Source organism: Camelus ferus, chromosome 12 (genome assembly GCF_009834535.1).
Source record: "Camelus ferus isolate YT-003-E chromosome 12, BCGSAC_Cfer_1.0, whole genome shotgun sequence".
Classification (NCBI taxonomy): Eukaryota; Metazoa; Chordata; class Mammalia; order Artiodactyla; family Camelidae; genus Camelus; species Camelus ferus.
In genome coordinates, this window is record NC_045707.1 from 56,254,051 (window position 1) to 56,267,297 (window position 13,247).

The 13,247-nt window shown below is 40.4% G+C and overlaps 2 protein-coding genes across 9 annotated transcripts in view; both read right to left on the bottom strand.

Moving 5' to 3' along the window:
• Positions 1–13,247, bottom strand: part of TMTC2 (transmembrane O-mannosyltransferase targeting cadherins 2) — a 481,539-nt gene that overhangs the window by 459,249 nt on the left and 9,043 nt on the right. Inside the window, exon 1 of one of the 2 annotated variants that reach the window (XM_032493820.1) lies at positions 9,051–9,158. The exons of the other annotated variant lie outside the window; for it this stretch is intronic. Coding sequence (XP_032349711.1) covers positions 9,051–9,118 — 68 coding nt within the window. The 5' untranslated portion in view covers positions 9,119–9,158. Of the gene's footprint in view, positions 1–9,050; positions 9,159–13,247 lie in introns of those variants that run through there. 2 annotated transcript variants of the gene reach the window in all.
• METTL25 (methyltransferase like 25) overlaps positions 1–13,247 on the bottom strand; it is a 348,849-nt gene that overhangs the window by 250,615 nt on the left and 84,987 nt on the right. The window contains exon 13 of one of the 7 annotated variants that reach the window (XM_032493824.1): positions 9,051–9,167. The exons of 5 other annotated variants lie outside the window; for them this stretch is intronic. The gene's annotated coding sequence lies outside the window, so the exon portion shown is untranslated. Of the gene's footprint in view, positions 1–9,050; positions 9,173–13,247 lie in introns of those variants that run through there. One more of the 7 variants, XM_032493823.1, reaches the window with a different exon arrangement.

The following is a 13,247-nucleotide window of genomic DNA, read 5'->3' on the forward strand; positions in this document are numbered from 1 at the left end:
AGAAGCTGAATCCTTGAATCTCCATATAGAGGAAAGTACACCACAAGCCATCAATAAACATTGGACCAGTATGTGAGTTTGAAAGAAATGGTTATGTTTAAGCCACTAACATTTTTAGACTTATTTGTCACATCAGCTAGCATTATCCTAATATCATACAATTTTAATATAACACTATTACCAATTTAAAATGTTTTTAAAATAATTTAAATTGGCCTTTTTTAGAAGTTTATTACAGCTTCTCACCCAAATCTGAGAAATTAAATCTCTAACACATTCTCACCAAGTGAATATCCACTTGAGTAATCCAGCAACAGTAAGCTTACTAACTTCTGAAGCAGCCATTTTTCTGTAAGAAAATTCTGTCTATAAGGAAAATTTTTCTGAGTTTGAGTTGCATACCCCTAATATATCATATCTACCCATTTGTTCATTCTAGAATTCCTAAGCTTAACTTTATTCTCTCTTCTAAAGGGCTGAGCTTTTATTATTTCAAGATATCTACACATTCTGCCTCCAAGCCATAGTGTCTTTTCTTCACAAATTAATCACGCCTTAAAGAAGATAAACTTGAAACTATTTTTGGGAAACCCAGCAGCAGTAATTACATATAAAGTTTCAATATTCTTTGTAAACTGTGATAGTCACTGGTTACACTAACTCTACGACAGGGTAAATTTTACTGTTAGTTGAGAAAACACATTAAAAAAAAATCTTATGTACAGAATGAAAGTCACAGTATATGCTGGGCAAAAACATTTGAGATTTTAAGTGTTCCAAACACAGTGGTAGACAGATACCACAAAGACATTTTACAAATATATGGATTTTAGCATGCTATGATTTGATAACTGTTTGACGTTTTTGTCCCAACATTTTGACATAAAGAAGGATTTGTATTAACTAAGTCAAGTGGAAGAATTTTTAATGTAATTTCTAAGAAATTCTGTTTTTTTGAAGTTCTATAACACCAACATCTTGTATCCATTATTTTTATTTATACTTTTTTCTCCAACTTGAATATTGATTCAATTATGCAAAGCTTCCAAGAGGAAAGCTTCGTACTGAAAACTTCTGACCCCTTTGTGCATTTTTACTAACAAATCAAACGTTCAGGAGTTTCTTCCTCCCCTTAAAATGCTAGAAAGTGGTAGATGGCGCCCTCTGCTGGTTCTCAGATGATGTAGCCAAAGTCACTTGGACAAATTCAGCAACCAGCAGATGTTCTTTATGATGCGTAGGGAAAATTACTAGCATGAATTGAAAAGTAAACGTTTAAGAAAAATAACAACTCTGCTGGCTTTAATGCAGCTTCAAATTCTATATTCAATCATTTCTTTAGTTCAAGCAATATGTTTTGGATTTTTACCTCCACCTCCCATCTGTGTTTTACTTATACTTGAGAATAAAAGCAGAGTTGCTATAAAGAGTCAGTACAACACATATTTCCAACTTCAAAAACAATTCTTGATAGATTTATACTTATTACAAAAGGAAGACAAGCTTGGTGTTAAAAAAAAAAATTACTGATACCAGTAAAAAAGTGAAGGCCTCTTCATCAGCACTTTCACTCCCTAGTCCTACTTCACAGGATTCAGAGTAATTTACTATGGAAAAAAAAAATAGTGTTGGTGTGTGAATTACTTGGTTGAGAATTTTAGGCTTAGTTTATGTAGATTATATTTTCAATGTACGTTGGCTTTTAGAGTAACAGGGGAAAAAATACTCTCTTTCCCTGGCCTTTAAGACTTTAATACTCAAGAAGACTGCTCCTTACAAACACAAGACAATGCCAAAAAACAAGCAATCTTAGTAGTTTCTTGGAGTTCATGATTAGATTTAACCTGTAAAAGAGCTTTCTTATTCAGGATGGAAAAAGGAAAGCAAGAATGAAGAGTATTCTGTGCATGTAAGTTACAAGTTTCCTAGTGTTTCAAGATAAGGTAACAATTTTGCTAGAAATTATTCAAAGAGGAGTAAAATCCTAGCCATATCATGTCCTTGAAACTGGAAATTACAAAAAAACTGTATTCTAAGGAATTTATTGAATGGGGACAGAATAAAACACCATTCCCCTATAAATGTAAACACTCATTAGAAGATTTAATCACTTTGCCCTAAATTACAGGAGTTTGCTTTCTAGTTAGATGTTGGAAGTTTTTGAATTAAGTTTTAATGGTTGCTTAGGGTAGAAAACTAGCTCAACAAAGTGACTCAAGCTAGTGGTTTTCAATTGTGGGTCTGCAGACCAGCTCTGGTTTGCCGCAATATTTTCCCTGGTCCATGATGACATTAGAACGCTAAGATAAACCAAGATGATTTTTCATGAAGCAAAGCACATTAAATTTAAAGAAATGCACTTGAAACTTTGTGTTTGTGCTATCAAGTATCCACTTTATGAAAAAATGATAATGAATAAAATAAAAATTAATAAAAATAAAATTAAAACTGAGCAGATTTGGCAAAAAAAAAAAAAAAAAAAAGGTTGACAATGCTCTGGTTCTCCCCACCCCATGCTTTGAAATTATTTTTTTCTCATCTTTAAAATACCAAAGACTGTAATCACTGCCTTGTCAGTCCTTGAATGTTTTCAAAACAGTCATCATACCCTAACATCTGAACTTGGGATGTAACTTCTGAACTAAGTTTGCTCTGGTCAGAGTTGGTACAGCACTCACAAAATCCCCTACTTAACAGTAAGAACATGGCTAAAATAACCTGTGACTTTCCATAAATCCAAAATCTTATAGAACTTTGCATTTTGTGAAAAGAATTTTTTTCTTGTCTTACGGTTTTTGAGAAACACTTGTGAAATCCACATGTTTATCAGTGGGATTTATCTTTCAGAATTGGGAGGATATGTTTTGCCAGTCATAAATGAAGTGTAATCCCTGTAGACTCAAGTTTAATTCAAAAACACTCTCTCCAGAGCTGCTAAATTTGGCAGTCCACCGTCTCTCCTCCATATGCTGTCCTTAGGGGATTTTACATACATTGTCCATAATGGTTTCTACTTAGGATGTCTGGAAAAGTAGATATTATGGTCACAGAAGGGCCATTAAAGGGAATTTGAAAACAGATCCATTAAGTTGAAGTATTCAATTGTAAGAGTCTTCAAGTTGGATGGACTATGCTAATTGATATTCAAGGAATAACTCCATCCACTCACTGCTTATAATGGCATCTAACTACTCATACTTGTATCGCTAACCAACCTGGTTTGGTTGTCTCCCTGGAGAGAGGAGTATTAGCAGAACACAGCGTGCATAAAAAGAAGAGCAGATAAACAATGAATTGTCCCGGAATGTGGGCCTCATTTCCATTCCACTCTGTTGTTCGGTGCCTTTACTGTTTCAAATGGCCATCTTTTTTTCATTAATTACATCAGCTCTGCTTTTGTTATGTCTTGTTGGAAAAGAGGAAACTAAGTTTCCATTATTTCTCTTCTAGACTGTGGAATGCAACAGCTGTTGTGTTTTGCAAACATCCAGTCATATCCTAGAATCTCTGGTCAGTTTTTGAGTGGATTTAAAAATACTTTTCTGCACTGTTACACTCACCCTCCCCAAACGTGTGAGTTTGGGCTTCTTTTGTCTCTCTGCTCGTCTGTTGTGGCCTCACTCTGGTTTCCTCCACCTGGCTCTCATTTTCAAGCCTTGTAATAGTTCTCAAGAGTAACGAAAGTATCCCAAAGGTTTCTCAGCATGGCCGTGTCTCAGGCATGCAACACTATTTTTGAGGTTTTGGTTTCGTTTTGTTTTAATTATATTTCCTTTCCTTCTGTTTACATGATTTTCCGGACACAATCTCTTCTGCCCTGCACGCTGGACAGCATCTCTGTGATCCTCGGCATGTGACACTGGGCAGACAATAAACCTGCAGGTTTACCTATAGCAGCTGCCTTCACGGGATGGGAATCACAGTTGTGATGATTTCCCAAATGTGGACAGTACTTGGTGAGTTTTCAAATTTGTTCCCATCCATTGTCTCATTTGAACCCACAAGGATCCTGTAAAGCAACTAGGATAGATGCCATTCTTTCCATTTGGTAGATGAGGAGAAATACGGCCCTAAAGAGCTGTGGAATTGGATCAGCCAACCCAGAGTACTAGTAAGAGCTGGGATAGGAACAAGAAGCCTGGTCTTTTGTCTTCAGTGTTTTCTCCCAGGGCATTTTCTTGGGCTTCTTTCTTCACCTGTAAAATGCGAAAACTCCTACCTTGGTGTTATGAGGAAAGAATGCAAGAATCTAGGCAAGTGCACAAAGTGCGTGCTCAATAAATGTTGACTGTGATCCTTTGTCATATAGATACAACAGCTAAATTGGCTGAATAGCACATACATGCAGCTCTCCCTGGCTGCAAGCATCAGAATGTATTGGTCCACAAAGGAGAGCTTTTGAGTAGCCAATGACTGAAATACGATGATTGGCAATTTATGTTGGGTTCCAACTGCTCAGCAGCAACAACCCTCGTCCCCCTGCTCCCATAAGGAAAATTATACTTAGGCTGATTGGTCTCTATAACAAAACCAGCTGACCCACACAGGATGGTGCATGTGTGGATAACAGATTCCGGATTTATATCCAGTCTCACCGTTTACAAGCTGTATGATCATGGTCTGGACAAATGATTTAATCTCTCTGGGCCTCAGTTTTTCCTACCCATAAAATGTGGAAATTGAGGCTTAGATGGGTTTGTTGAGGCGACTGAGGAAAATACAGAGGTTCAACTGAAATTTTTGACCAGGGCACCAAGGTATGGTAGCTATCAGATATGAGACCTTCAAAAGATGAAAACTATTAAGAAAATACTTGAGTCCATTAAGATTATGAGCCCTTTCCTTGTGGGTCCTTTACTTAGAGCACCAAAATGGAAAAGCCAGAAGGGCGGGCTGGGATTTGGAGAGGATTTGGCAGGAGACTTTTTTAGGTGAGAGCTGCATTCTCATTCGCCTCCCTGGAGAGGGGTGCAGTGGTTCGGCCTCCCAAAGCCAGGCCTGGTGGGAGGGGCTTCCATGGAGCCTCTCAGAGAATGTGCTGGGTGTTCCTGAGCCCCATGGACCCCCTTAGGCTTGAGAAAGTGAGAACAGCTGAGGACAACAGAGCAGCGAGCTTCCCCGGGGAAGTAACGGCACCTACCCCCGGCAAGTTAAAGAGGTGGACCCTGGAGACAAGCTGTGGAGACTATGGCTGTGATGTCGGCCTGCGGCTGTTGTACAAGGGATCCCACTGGAGTACACGGTCTGCCTGGGAGAGGAGACGGCGGGTACATAGGACTACCTTGCTGGGGCAGGGCTGAAGACCAGGCTGGAGGCGCCCAGCCCAAGATACGTGAGTTGCAGCGGAGGGAGACTGAAAGGGTCCCGTGAGAGTACATGTCAGCGCCAGCCCGCACCCCCACAACCTCCAGAGGACATGCAGTACCTTACAAAGTACCTGATGGGGAAAACGTTTCCTCAGCCCCTAATTTCTCCTTCCATGAGCCTTCTTGCTCTCCAAGTAGCCAACCAAAGGCAGATGGACCCATGTGGATGTGGAGGCAGGAGAGTTTTCACTTTAAATCAAGTTTAAACTTTTGATTATAACACAATGATGGATGTTTTAAATTATAAGCTAGGTTGTGTTTGTGACTTGAAGTGACTGTAGGACTCTTAACTAAATGTAACTTGTAAAGTCATAGGCTGGCTCAAGATGGCATCCAAACAGGGAAGGGGGCAGCCCCACTCAGCAGGACTAAAAGGAGGGAAAGGGACAAAAGCAGGTTATTCTGTAATTACATCTGTGGGGTTTGATTACAATCAGTTAGGTAAAGAACCTTAAATATAGTATGTTCACCAAACGACTAGTATTTTTTTTTGTTGCTCTGAAAACTGGTTTTATCTGAAAAGTTAACATTTTGAATTCAAAAGATTAAGAAGAAAAGTTTAAATATTTGAAATCTCTCACCCAATAGCATAATAGGAGAGTCATCATGACTTCCAGGATTAAGGAGCTCACCACCCAGTTAAACTGCCAATTAGAAACCTACAGACGTTAGAAAGTTTGTTCTTACAACAAAACAAAATCCATAGTCGTGTAATTTCTATCCGTTTGTTCATGTGTTATCCACTTAAGGAATACAGATCATGTTTAGCTGAAATTTTGTAGTTTCAAGGTTTTTTTCTCTCTTCCACATATTGGAAGACAGTTACATCTTCCCTTATTCTTTATTTTCAGCCTGAATGTTACTGTTTTCTTCAACTCTTTTGCATACAACGTAGCATCCTTGTCTTGATCTCCCTCCTCTGCAGGTTTTCCTGTTGGTCAGTTTCCCTCCTCCTGCCTTGAAGACTGGTCCTGGATGTAACCTAATGGCAGAGTTACTTCTGCCATCATATAACATGCATATTAGGTTCGTGGGCAACTCAAACTTCTCCAGGTATTTGCATAGGAAATATCCCGACAAGTCAGGTCCTCTTTATTCTGTACTCATACGGTTGGTTATTAAAAAGTGAAGGGGAAAAAAAGTGCCCTTGTTATACTCCATTCTATCGATTTTACCCTAGTTTTCTAGGCTTCTGCAAATATCTGGAATCTCTTTTCTGATTCAGACTGGTTTTTTAGAAATTATTTTTTCTCTCTCCCAGCTTTGGCCATGTGATAGGTTATAAGCATCCTATAAATCTGCACTTAAGACACTGATTTTAAAAAATTGAGAAGGATAATTATTTTCCAATGAACATACCTGGGTGGTAAAATGTAACCATTTTCATTTTTAGTAGATGTTGATAAAATGCACATTTTTAAGATAATTTAAATACTACTGGGTTACAATTAACTTTATATAAGGGAGTCGCTGTTCATGAAGTCACTGTTTTGACTATGTTGTATAACAGGCTATAAGTACACTAGAAATTAACAATATTGTAAATCGACTATACTTCAATTAAAAAACAAAAAAACAAGCCATGAAACGCATGTGGCAAAGACACCCAGTGTGCAGGGCTGAGCCAGCCAACTGCACGATCCAATTCCCATGCAGGCAGCAGTGGTGATCTCATCGCACTGGCTTGTAGCAGGATTTTGGCTCAATTCTGACCTTGTTTCTGCCCACATTCTAAGCCTGGTTTTCTGGCTTTACAGTGCTTCTATGAGCTAAACTTTACTCATTTAACAAACTCCATTTCTGCTTAAATGTCAGGCCTGAACTATTTACTGTTGCTTACAGCTACGAGAATATCGCCAACTCTTTCCCCATTACTACTTAAATGCTTATTTCCGTTTCTTTCCCCAACAATTTCAGAGCAAGATTTAACACCTCTGTGAATACACACATTCATACATATTTAGGCACTCCTGCAAACGGAACAACTGCTATCCCAAATGAGATTCAATTTTGTTTTGTTTTGTTTTTTTCTGAATGTCCAGGCTGCTTCTTCAGCTAGGAAATTCAGCAGAAAGGGGCCTCACAGCCTTCGCACACTCTGTATTCTTTCCTCTTTCTTACTCGGCTGTCGGTTTCGTTTAGATTTTGTTCCCATGTTTATTTCTCACGCAGGCAACAAAACAAAACCCAGAAATAAAGAAATATGATATCAGTGGCAGTTAAAATGAGCAAATTTAGCAGTGATCAATACTTGGAGGAGAAAGTTGCAGGTGGATGTTATAAAAATACACAGTAGTTCTTATCCTATTGGAAGTGAGCATTTTCAGCCCCACATATACATGTTGTCACACAAATAAAATAAAAAGAATGCATTGCATGCTTGCTGTCCTGCTGGACTTAAGCTCCATCCTGGCTCCTTTAGTTTGCTTTGCATATTTATGCTCTAATCCATTGACTGTGTAGCTTGTAATTTGTTTCTCAAAGGACAAATTTATTTCTTTCACTTGATAGTTTTTAGGGAAAGGAATGTCATTTTTGGTACATAGCTACATCTTAGGAGTATTTGACACAAATATTCAAAAGTAGCTGAGCTGGGAGTCCCTAAAACTCCTAGTCACCAGTGCTAATGTGTGTGCACAGGTGTTTCCACACTACCAACAAGCAATTCTCCAACATCAGCTGCGAGTCCTACAGTTCAACTCAGTTCTGACACTCCCTAGAGAATAGCACCAGAGCGCACAGATTAAGGGCTCAATCTCACAAGATGCTCTTCCCACAGCAGATGCCAATCACAAGCCCCCGTTGTTACCTGTGCTTCTGAGCAACCAGCTATAGATTGGAGGTTCCAACAACACCCCCTGGCTGGGTTCAATTAATTTGCTAGAGCAACTCACAGAACTCAGGGAAACAATTTACTCGTTAGATTACCTGTTTATTATAAAGGGTATAATTCAGGAACAGTCAGATAGAAGAGAGTGGAGGGCAAGGTGCAGGGAAGCGTCGTAGAGCTTCCGTGCCCTCTCCCAGTGCACCACTTTCCCCAAACCTCCAAGTGTTCACCAACCTGGAAGTTCTCTGAATCCCGTCCTTTTCGGTTTTTATGACGGCTTTATTATAGTTGCATGATTAATTGAATCATTGGCCACTGGTGATTGATTCAACCTCCAACCCAGCTCCTCTCTCTAGAGGTGGGGTAGGATTAAAAATTCGAACCCTCTAATCACAGAGCTGGTTCCCCTGGCAACAAGCACCATTTAAGTGCTGACAAAAGTTCCCTTACTAACGTAAACTCAGGTGTGGTTGAAAGGTGGCTGTTAGGAATGTTAAGACACACATCACTCTTATCACTAGGAAATTCAAGATTTTTAGGGGCTCTGTGCCAGAAACGGGGAGGAGACCGAATACATATTTAATCACATGTCACATTTTTGTTAGTTTCCAGTAACTTGCACCTGAAAAATCTGAATCTCAGAACTAAGTTACAAAACGAAAAAGAAAAGCATCTCAGACTGGAGTCCCTGGGTCCCTGCAACCTTGGTAGACTTCTGAACAAAGCGCCTAATCAGAACCTCTGAGGGTAAGCCTCTAGCATCTCACTCTTACACTGTTCCCAAGTCACTTCAATACACAGCCTCTGGGGGTTAGTGGTCTAGGAGAAGGTCAATAACACCATGACGGACTTACTGGCATTGCTGGCCTGGTATCCCTCTCTCTCCCGGTGCAGCCATCTTGATTTCCTTCTGGGGAACCATGCTCCTCCACTGACAGCCAATAGCTCAGAAGGGGCTGACCCCAGGCAGCCTGCTCTAGGGGGAGATAAGTAACCCAGGCTTAGTCAATTCATGGTGATTGGTTCAGGGATAGGTAACCAACCCAAACTAGCTCAATAAGGCTGAACTGCAACTCTTGTTAGAACTGTGGGTGAAAAGATGCATTCTTTCCCTGGGATTTCACTAGGCTCAGCCACTAGAATCACTAGGTTAGCCTGGGGAGCAGGGGCACCTACAGGATGCTGAGCTGAGTGTGAAGTCAATTCAGAGGAAAGTAGAACAAGAGTGGGTGAAAGGGACAGAGTGAGTGAGAGAGTAAGAGCGCTAGAGCGAGGATCGTGTGGCATTACTTGAGACCCTGAATCCACCTGTGTCTGAACTGGATTGGCCCTAGGACTTTTCAGAGCCACAGTGTGTCTTAGTCTGCTGGAGCTGCCATAACAAAATACCATACACTGGGGGCCTTAAGCAATATAAACTTATTTCTTATAGTTATGGAGGCTGGGAAGTCCAAGAACTAGATACAAGCAAAGTAGATTTTACTCGAAGACCTCTTCTCTTGGTTTACAGGCAGCCTCTATGCTCTTGTGTGTGTGAGAGAGAGAGGAAGAGAGAGGAGGAGAAAAAAAAAGTGAAGGAAGAGAAGAAGAGTGGGGGAGATGGGAAGGAGAGAAAGATATATGGTGTCTAATTCAAAGGTCACTAATCCTACCACATCAGAGCTCTACCTCTTTGACCTTAATTCTCTCATTATAAGCTCTCTTTGCAAATATGGTCACCGGGGGGGGGGGGGGTCAGGGCTTCAACATACGGGCTTTGGGGAGGAGACAACATTCAGTCCACAGCATGATACAATGAATTCCCTCTCTTGTTTTCCCTGAAGGCACTGGGTTGGATTTTCAGTCATTTAAAATGACGAGTTCCAAGCGCTACACAGTCACTGCTGTTGAGTCCAGCACTCAGCTCATTCCATGTCTGTCCTCATGAGTGTGTCCACCTTGCTAAGCAGACTAGGGTGGAGGGCAGCAAAGCCTTTGGGATAGAACAGACCATCCAGTGGGGTGCTTCAGTGCATGCCCTCTGGAGTCTGACCCCTTAGCTTTGAATTCTAGCTCTGTCATTCACTTAACCTCCCTCTGGGTGAGTGAACTCACCTGTGAATAGTACAAAGTCCCTACCTCTGAGTTATTATGAGGATTTGATGCATTTATCAACTGCCTAAAACAGTGCCTGGTGCTGTGCTACACAAATGTTTGTTAAATACCTACACAGACCTGCCTTAAATCTCTGCTTGTGCATTTATTAGTGTGTGGCTTTCACTTTGAACTTGAGTATATATTTAACTTGGAACTACTTCATAGATTTATCCAATTCATCTATTTTTCTCTCTTTACTTCAGAAAGCATCAGCTATCTAATGCTCAAATGTAATTATATGGAAATGACAGTTGTGCCCAAATGAGACAGAGTAATTTAGACGAGCATTTGGTAACAGTGCGCTTCACAATTCTTAAGAAATCTGCTGCTGAAAAAAATACCAAGGTAAAGTGGAAGTCTACCAGGAGTTGTGTAAGTAGCAATTACTTAGACAGATTACTTTTCTAAGAAACTTTCTGTAATGGAACAAACCTTAGGCCGCCTGTTAAAATTATACTCTGTATTAAAAATAAAGACCAGAAAGTAGAATGGATTGCCTCCTTCAGACTTGTTTAGTCGAAGCAGGGGTTTGTTCAAAGTCAAGGTTCTACCTGACTTTAGATGAGATTTGTATCATGGAATTTCACATCAAAGATTCTCCTGAACTGTTGGCTTGAGTTAGGAAACGAAGGTGATAATTGTGGGATTTCACAGCCAGATTCACATTAAAAATTAAATTTTTCCATTTTGCCCAAGTTGGTGAGTCTCAGAAGCAGATTTCTCCTTACCAGAGAAATGGATTCCCATCCCAAATAACCAGACTATGAAAGATATTACAGTTTTTGTTTCCAATATGCATTCAAAATTTTTTTCTATTTTAAAATTATTCCTATAAAGTTAAACAATAAAGATATGTTTAAAGGAAAATTTAAATAATCTTTCATTCACCACTTCCCCCTCTAGTCTTTTATCTGCCTGAGGTAACTAATATCATCAGTGTACTTGAATTTTTAGTGAAAGTGGAATGATATTGTACACATTAGTCTTTGCCTTGCCCTGCCCCTTTTCTTCCTTCCTTCCTTCCTTCCTTCCCTTCTTTCATTCTTCCTTTCTTTCCTTTCTTCCTTCCTTCCTTTATTACTGGTGTGATTAACATCCCTCCTCCAGGACAGTACATGTAGCTCAAACACGTTCTTTACATAGTGGCGTAAAATTTTAAGTAAGCTACACCAGATTTTATTCACCAGACCATTTAAGGTTTTTTTTTTGGACTATATTTTTGTCACCAACAAGAACATGTCAATACATTTTTGCATGTTCTTACATTGACAAAAACATGAAATGAGATTTCTCTAATGTGCAGTTATTTTAGGGTAATTCCAAGATGATATCACATCCCTCCGAAACAGTAAAAGGAGATAATGACCTTTGTGGACATGGGATTTTGAAAATCAACATGTAAGGAATAAATTTAAACAATTTAGGTCATGACTTATCCCATTCACTTTTGCAATGAGGTGCTTGTTGCAGTCAACCTTTAGAGGTCATTTCTAGATCTGTACAGAAGATCCTGAGTCTCAGTCCTCACTGGAAGGCCTTGGGTAGTTTCTCAAATGTGGTCCTAGAGCCTGACCAGTGGGGATTACACACATGTTCACAGTAAAGATTCCATTGCTCACTGCCCAGAGAGTTTCATTAGTGGGTTTGGAATGGGACCCAGGTAGCTTCCTAGTTCAACAAAAAATTCCCAGGTGGAATTCCTGGGTGAAAGGACTTGGGACTAGATCAGGGGTCAGCCAAATTCAGCCTTCCACCTGTTTTTTACGGCCCATGAGCTAAGACTGGTTTTTACATTTTTAAATGGTTGAAGAACAATCAAAAGAATAATAATATTTCATGATTTGTGAAAATTTAATGCAATTTAAAATTTCAGTGTCCATAAATGCAGTGTTACTGGAACACGGCCACACCCATTCACCCCACACCTGGGGTGCCGCAACAGCAGAGCTGAGTAGTTGCCACAGAAACCATATGGCCACAAAGCCAAAATATTTACAGTCTGGCCCTCTACAGAAAGAGTCTGCCAACTCCTGCACTAGATGATCTCTCAGGTTCCTGTCATTTCTGAGTGTGTTTTATTCACTGTATCATTTACTGAGTTCAACATGCAAATACACTGCCAAACTCTAGAGCCTGTGCAACCCCAAAGAGGTAGGTATGGGTGCAGGCCAGACACCATGTCAGCTGAGGGGGGCTGAAGGGGGATTCGAAGAGGTGAGCTGCCCAAACTGAAAAATGCGCAAGGAGCTGACATGTTGGGAAACAGACAGCGCAAGGAGCCGACATGGAGAGAAACAGCACTTTATTGCAGCACAAACGGGTGGCGCGCAAGCGGCGGGTGGCGGCGGTGCCGGCGCTCAGCACTTTCTTCTAGTTCAACAAGATGGTGCCGCCCGCATGGCACACTTGTCCTGCTTTTATTTATTTTGCTCGCACATGTGCATTGTTCATTTCTTTGTTCATACTGCTTACATAATGCTACTAGCGCATGCGCGTACCTTTACTGCTTTGTTCATAAGGCTTACATAACTGGCGCATGCCTACATTTACTCCTTACCAGGTGCAAGCTATTGTGAACTTTGGCCCGGGCCCCATGCCTATTCACTTAAGGCTGGACCCCATGGCCTACTTACCTAAGGCTGCTGACACACCAGGATGAGTTATAATCCAGGAGGTGATGGGAGCCACACAGACTAAATTATAAATCAGCACCATCAGAAAGTGAATCATTACTGCAACAGCTAATCCTTCTGTGGTACCTTACAAGCACCAGGCCCTGTTTCCAGTGCGTCCCATATACTGACTCATGGAATCCCTACGACAACTCTGTGATCTAAGATAGGTATCATCTTTATCCTCCTGTTACAATTGAGGAAACTGAGGCCTGGAGAAAGTAAGTAACTTGCTTAAGGACA